Source organism: Myotis daubentonii, chromosome X (assembly GCF_963259705.1).
Source record: "Myotis daubentonii chromosome X, mMyoDau2.1, whole genome shotgun sequence".
NCBI classification, from domain to species: Eukaryota; Metazoa; Chordata; class Mammalia; order Chiroptera; family Vespertilionidae; genus Myotis; species Myotis daubentonii.
This window is the reverse complement of record NC_081861.1, coordinates 139,266,670-139,273,759: the sequence shown is the minus strand read 5'-3', so window position 1 is coordinate 139,273,759 and position 7,090 is coordinate 139,266,670. Positions and strand designations below refer to the sequence as shown.

The 7,090-nt window shown below is 58.0% G+C and overlaps 2 protein-coding genes across 3 annotated transcripts in view; both read right to left on the bottom strand.

Annotated features, from left to right (window-relative positions):
• MXRA5 (matrix remodeling associated 5) overlaps positions 1-3,200 on the bottom strand; it is a 31,301-nt gene extending 28,101 nt beyond the window's left edge. Inside the window, exon 1 of the mRNA XM_059680144.1 lies at positions 2,970-3,200. Coding sequence (XP_059536127.1) covers positions 2,970-3,016 — 47 coding nt within the window. The 5' untranslated portion in view covers positions 3,017-3,200. The remainder of the gene's footprint in view (positions 1-2,969) is intronic.
• Positions 1-7,090, bottom strand: part of PRKX (protein kinase cAMP-dependent X-linked catalytic subunit) — a 321,391-nt gene that overhangs the window by 209,375 nt on the left and 104,926 nt on the right. The gene's annotated exons all lie outside the window — the stretch shown is intronic.

Sequence of the window (7,090 nt, the reverse complement as noted above, 5' to 3'; positions counted from 1 at the left end):
TAAAAAAATAAATAAGAAAAAGAGATGTTTCAGAAACAACCTTATTATTTAAAAAAACGAACTCCTATTCACGAGGACAACATGGCATCCAGGAAAGAGGAAAAAATATAAAATAATGAAAAGGACAGTGGAAATACTGAGGGAGAAGTCACTCAGACATTGTTAATAATCACCTATAATAATAAAAGCAGAATATGCTAATTAGACCGGACGTCCTTCCGGACGACCTTCCGGTTGAAGCCAGGAGTGCGGAAGGGAAGCCGGTGCTGGTGTCTGGGGGAAGGAAGGCCTACTCTTGCTCGAATTTCGTGCATCCGGCCTCTGGTAACAATATAAAGTGATAGGAAATAAAAATAGCAAATCAAGTTTCCAAACATAGAGGAGAGAACTAAAATGCATATAAATATGTCACAATAAAGATTTGTATACTGTAGGCGAGGCCCCTAGAGCCATAAGAAATGCAAAAAAAATTCACTGTTCGTAACTCCTTCTTGAATTGCCCTCCCCCCCCTTAACATTCAAAGGTTCCCCCTATGGGGGCGTGTGCCCCACTTTGGGGACCAGGGGCCTAGAGCGGGCAGCTCATAACCAAGGACGCATGCAACTCCTTAAGTGCAAAGAGCTCTGAGCTCGCTGAGTAGGGCTGCAACAATGTATCCTAGATGTTGCTAAGCGACCCGGACATATGGATACATTGCTGCAACAATGTATCCTAGATGTTGCTAAGCGACCCGGACATATGGATACATTGTTGCAGCCACACTCCAATGTATCAGTTGTTGCTAAGAGACCCGGACCTATTGATACATTGTTGCAACCACACTCCAATGTATCATAGTTGTTGCTAAGCGACCCGGACATATGGATACATTGTTTCAGCCACACTCCAATGTATCCTGGATGTTGCTAAGCAACCCGGACCTATGGATACATTGTTGCAGCCACACTCCAATGTATCATAGTTGTTGCTAAGCGACCCGGACATATGGATACATTGTTGCAGCCACACTCCAATGTATCCTGGATGTTGCTAGCGACCTGGACATATGGATTCATTGTTGCAGCCCCACTCAGCAAGCTCAGAACTCAGTCCCCGGGTGTCAGTCACTAAGGGCACCGGACCTGTAAGGGAAGTGGAATCACTAAGCCACCCAAATGCTGCAGGGAGCTCCCACTCGCCCTTGAACGACTTGATAGAGACCCAAAGTCGTCCCTTAATGTCATTCAATGAAACTGCATGTGGACTCGCGCCCCGGGTCCCCAGGCGGACCTGGCCCGGGAGGGTGTCCCTTTGCCTGCCCCCCTGGTCCTCCCTGGAGACGGAACGCACTCGGCCCAGGGGACCCCGGTCCCCCGATGGGAAGGGACCCCCCCCCTCACTCCACCTGGAGCCTGCGAGGCTGCAAGGCGCGGCTTGGCAAACCTCAGAACCCTGCGCCCTTCGGCAGCGCGAGGCATTGCGCGCTGCACACGCCAGGGGCGGGCGGGCGAGCGACCTGGAGAGGCGGCCGGGCGGGCGCGCAGCCAAGACCTCGGCCGGCTTCCAGGGCGCCCGCTGGGACGCGCCCCGCCGCCGGCGGCGCGGGAAACACTGGCTTCGCCGGAAGGCGGCTCGGGTTGCCTCGCGGGTCCCCCCCGGCGCCGCCCGACACCAGAAAGCCGGGCTCCCGAGTAATGAGTTCTGCAGGGTCCGCGCGGCTCGGCGGGCGCACCCGGGGGCGTGGGTCTCTCCCTTTGCCAAGGGAAGGGAAGGAGGAGGAGGAGAGGGGGAGGGGGGAGGGGAAAGGGGAGGGGGAGGAGGAAGAGGGAGGAGGGGGAGGGGGGAGGGGGAGAAGGAACAGGGGGAGGGGGAGGAGGAAGTGGGAGGGGGGAGAAAGAGGGAGAGGAGGAGGGGGAGGGAGAGGTGGGGAGGAATAAAGGGGGAGGGGGAGGAAGAAGAGGAGGAGGACGGGGGGAGAGAGGGAGGGGTTAGGGGGAAGGGGGAGGGGGGAGGAGGGAGGAGGAGGGGGAGGAGGAGGAAGAGAAGGAGGGGGAGGAGGGGGAGGAGGAGAAGTTGAGTATCAAGAGCCGGGAAAGAGTTGGGCAGGAGCCCCCGCCCCCCAAAACCTGGGGCGCAGTCGGTTTCACTAGCGGGTCCTGCCGGTGGCTTTCCTTGGAAACCAGGGCTGCAGGGGGCGAGGTCTCTAGGGGGAGGGGGGGCAGGAAGGGAGAAGGGTCGCATTTGCAAAGGGGACCTGCTCACTCAGCCCTTCTTCCCCACCCCCCACCCCCACCCCCGCGGGAACCCTCAGCTGGCCCTTCAGCCCCGCAAAATACTGCCAGGAAACCCCGGCCGGTGTGGCTCAGTGGATAGAGCCTCGGGCTGCGGACCCAAGGGTCCCGGGTTCGATTCCGGTCAAGGGGCATGGACCTATGTGCAGGCTCCTCCCCGGACCCAGGGCCCTGGTCAGGGCGCGTGCAGGAGGCCACCCATCAAGGTGTCTCTCTCACATCCGTGTTTCCCTCTGTCTCTCCCTCTCTCTCTCCAACTCTCTCTAAGAAATCAATGGGGACAATATCTTCGAGGGAGGATTTAAAGAAGAAAAAAAAATAGCCCTGGCTGGTGTGGCTCAGTGGCTAGAGCGCCGGCCTGCAGACTGAAGGGTCCCGGGTTCGATTCCCGGTCCAGGGCACGTGCCCGGGTTTCGGGCTCGATGCACAGTAGGGGGCGTGCAGGAGGCAGCCGGTCCCTGATTCTCATCACTGATGTCTCTCTCCCTCTCTCTCTCTCTCTCTCTCTGAAATCAATAAAAATATATATATTTTTTTAAAAAGTAGTGCCAGGGACAATTCAATGGCCCTCTTGGCCTTCAGCCCCTCTCCACCCCACGCCCCAGTCTTTCCCTGGGCCGCCCCCCACTTTTCTGCACCCCTTGTCCCGCCACCTCCCGCCCTGCCCCCACCTCCCCCCGCGGGACCAGAGGGCTCACCTGTCCTTCCAAAGCCACGACCTGCGGGAACGGTGCGCCCTGACCATCCACCGGGGCCCGGAGCGCGCGCGCGCGCGCGGGGGGCGCGTCACCGCCGCGGGTCCCCCGGAGCCATGTCCGTCCCGGGGCGGCCTGGGGGGCGCGTTGCCACCAGTTTTCCTTCCCAACGCGGCACACGGCGCCCTTTTTATTCCCCGAGAAGCCTCCGGAGTCCACGCCTCGGCCCACCCCCACCCTGCCCCACCCCACCCCGGGGAGACGGTCTGGGCGCGCGCGGGCCGCACGCCGCCGAGCGCCCCCCTGGCCTGGCCGTGCGCGCGCGGCCGTGCGCTCAGCCCTCCTCTCGCCTCTTCATCGCGCCTGGGCCACCCCCCCCCCCCCGCCCGGGTGGGCGCACGCGGGTCTCCCCGACTCCGAAGGGCAGGAGCGCAGGCGCCCAGGGCGCACGGCTTGGCGAAGGGGTGGTGGCCCTTTGGAGAGAGCCAGGTCCTGCGCCCCGGAGGCGCGCGTCTTTGCAGACAAGTTTCTTTTTTCTTTGGGAGGAGAAGGGAGAGAAGGAGCAGGGTGTGCGCTCCGCCAAAGGGGGAGAGGGAGTTGGCCCCGGGCGGCGCCTGGGATCCCGGGTGGCGCGCGCGCGGGAGGGAGGGAGCCCACGGACTGCGCGCCCCGCCGGCCTGCGCCCCCGCCCCCACCGCCCCCGTCCCCAGCCCGAGCTGCAGGCCCCGGTGCAACCTGAGTCCCGTGGCCACGCCCTCCCCGCCGCTCCGGCGGCTCCTGGCTGCCGGCGGGAGCCCCGGTGCCAGGGTTGCTCCCGCCAAAAAGGTGGGGTTTGAGCTCCCGGGTTTGGAGAGCCTGCGGCGGGGGCGGGGGCGGGGGCGGCTCGGGGAGCTTTGGGGAAGCTGGTGCGAGTGGAAACGGACAACCAAGGGGTCCGGGCCGCCTGACGCGACTTGAGCCAATTCAGCAGCGACAGGGTAGAATCCTATTTTATTTATTTTATTTTATTTTATTTTATTTTATTTATTATTTTATTTTATTTTTTATTTTATTATTTTATTTTTTATTTTATTATTTTATTTTAAATTATTATTTTATTTTATTTTTTATTTTATTATTTTATTTTTATTTTATTTTTATTTATTTTATTTTTTATTTATTTTATTTTTATTTATTTTATTATTTTATTTATTTTATTTTATTATTTTATTTTGTTTCACTTAATTTTATTTTACTTATTTTATTTTATTTATTTATGTATTTCATTTCATTTCATTTTTTATTTATTTTATTTCATTTCATTTCATTTCATTTTATTTGTTCATCCTCACCCCAGGATATTTTTCCATTGATTTTTAGAGAGAGTGGAAGGGAGGGGCAGAGACAGAGAGAAACATCGCTGGGTGGCCTCCCCCACGCACCCCAAACCAGCGCCCTGAGAACTCGCAGCCGAGGTACATGCCCTTGACCGGAATCGAACCCGGGACCCTTCAGTCTGCGGACTGACGCTGTGTCCGCTGAGCCACACTGGCCAGGGCTCCGTTGATGTTTTCGGGAGAGAGAGGGAGAGACGGAGAGAGAAACATCCATGTGAGAGAAGCAACATCGATGGGTTGCCTCCTGCAGGCGCCCCAACCAGGGCCCAGGCCGGGGAGGAGCCTGCTAGTGAGGTCTGTGCCCTTGACGGGAATCTAACCCGGGACCCTTCGGTCCGCAGGCCGACGCTCTAGCCACTGAGCCACACCGGCCAGGGCCTGCCCTGAGTCTTGAGAAGAAGTTGGAGCCCAGCCAGTGTGGCTCAGTGGTTAGCGTCGACCTAGGAACCAGGAGGCCAGGGTTCGATTCCCGGTCAAGGGCACAGGCCCGGGTTGTGCGCTCCATCCCCAGACTTTGTCCGGAAGGACGTCCGGACGGTCGTTTGGCTGTCCGGTCTAATTAGCATATGACGCTTTTATTATGTAGATGATGTGCAACAGGACATTGTAAAAACGAAGCGACGAAATTTTTACGAAAACGTTTATCGAGGTTGACACGCTTGCCCGGCACCATCCCCCAGGGAGATGGTGTTGGGGAGCAGGGCCTCTGGGAGGTGGTGGGGGTTCGGTGACGTCAGGAGAGCGGGGCCCTGGCCTGGCTGGTGTTGCTCAATGGTTAGAGCCCCGGCCCAGGCCCTCCCCCACCCCCAGGGGCTTCTGGGAAGAATTAAGTTTGAGAACCGAAGTTCCACCGCGATTGTGGCTTTCGCGCTTTTACCCGGTTCTGCCCCCAAAGCAGGGTCTCTGGGGCTCCAGTGTCTTGTTTCACTGCATACGTTGGTTTATTTTTTAATCCTCTATAATGAAAGCCTGCTATGCTAAGTGTCCGGTCGGCCGTTCGACAAATCAAAGCGTGATATGCTAATGATATGCTAAGGGCGCCCAACCAATTGCTATGCTGTGCACTGACCACCAGGGGGCAGACAGTCTGCTGGTCGACCAGTCGCTGTGACGTGCACTGACCACCAGGGGGCAGACAGCCGGCCGGTCGACCAGTCGCTATGACGTGCACTGACCACCAGGGGGCAGACAGCCGGCCGGTCGACCAGTCGCTATGACGTGCACTGACCACCAGGGGGCAGACCGTCGACCAGTCGACCAGTCCTATGACCTGCACATCGCCCGAGGCCCCCAGATGCAAGAGGGCACAGGCTGGGCTGAGGGATCCCCACCTTGTGCACGAATTTCGTGCACCGGGCCTCTAGTTTTTAATACATTTTCATGGATTTCAGAGAAGAAGGGAGAGGGGGAGAGCGAGATAGAAACATCCGTGATGAGAGAGAATCGCGGACCGGCCGCCTCCCGCACGCCCCCTCCTGGGGATGGAGCCCGCAAGCCGGGCCTGTGCCCTTGACTGGGAATCGAACCCTGACCTCCTGGTTCCGGGGTGGATGCCCAACCACTGAGCCACCCTGGCCGGGCGTGGTTTGGGTCTCATTCTCTTATTCACATGACTAGACAGAGAGAGAGAAATAAAAGTCAAACAGGAAATGTCTCCTTCGGTCGCTGGAAACTTCCGGGGAGCAGCCTGGGACGGGGGGGGGGGGGGGGAGGGCGGGGGGGTTGGGGGGGGCGGGTTGTCTCTCTGTTGGAGCAGAAGCTGACGTTGAGGACTGTTCCCTGAGCAACTTGTCCCCCGGCGTGTCCAGGGTCTGGGTTCTCGGGGAATGGCAGGCTCTGGGAATGAGTGGTGTCCATGTGTTGGTTTGTGGGGACATACCAGGGTGGGAGGGCGACTCCCCTATTCCTCCGATGAGCGTCCTGAACCGGGTCCAGATTCTGTCATCAGCATCTTTTGGAAAGAAAAGAATAAGAGAACAGGACCGCCCGGCCGGTGTGGCTCAGTGGTCAGAGCGTCCACCTAGGAACCAGGAGGTTCCGGGTTCGAATCCCTGTCAAGGGCACAGGCCCGGGTTGCGGGCTCCATCCCCAGTAGGGGGCGTGTAAGAGGCAGCCGGTCCATGATTCTCTCTCCTCATGGATGTTTCTCTCTCCTTTTCCCTTCTTCTCTGAAATCAATAAAAATAGATTTAAAAAAATTAAAAATCTATACTAATAAAAGGGCAATATGCTCATTAGACCAGACATCTTCTGGATGTCCTTCCGGACCAAGCCACAGTGGCAGGGGGCGAGGCAGAAGTGGTTAGGGGGCGATCAGCCCGGCAGAGGGGGAGCAGTTAGGGGCGATCAGCCCGGCAGGGGAGGGCAGTTAGGGCGATCAGGCCGGCAGGGGAGGGCAGTTAAGGGCAATCAGGCTGGCCTGGGAGCAGTTAGGGGCGATCAGGCCGGCAGGGGGGAGCGGTTAGGGGGTGATCAGGCTGGCAGGGGATCGGTTAGGCCCCAGCAGTCACAAACTGGAGAGGGTGCCGGCCGGTGTGAGGGACCGCCACCCCCATGCACGGGCCGCTAGTATATAAAGAAACGTGCTTACGAAGGCAGTGGCCGCAGATCGGTTTTGGCCCTTGGCTGAAAGTGCAACATGACCTCATCCATGGAACGCAGGCTTCGGCGTGTCCCGGGGAGAAGAAGATGACTAAAGGGGGGTGAGGGGGGTGAGGGGGGCGTGGTCAAGTGCCCTTGAATTAGAAG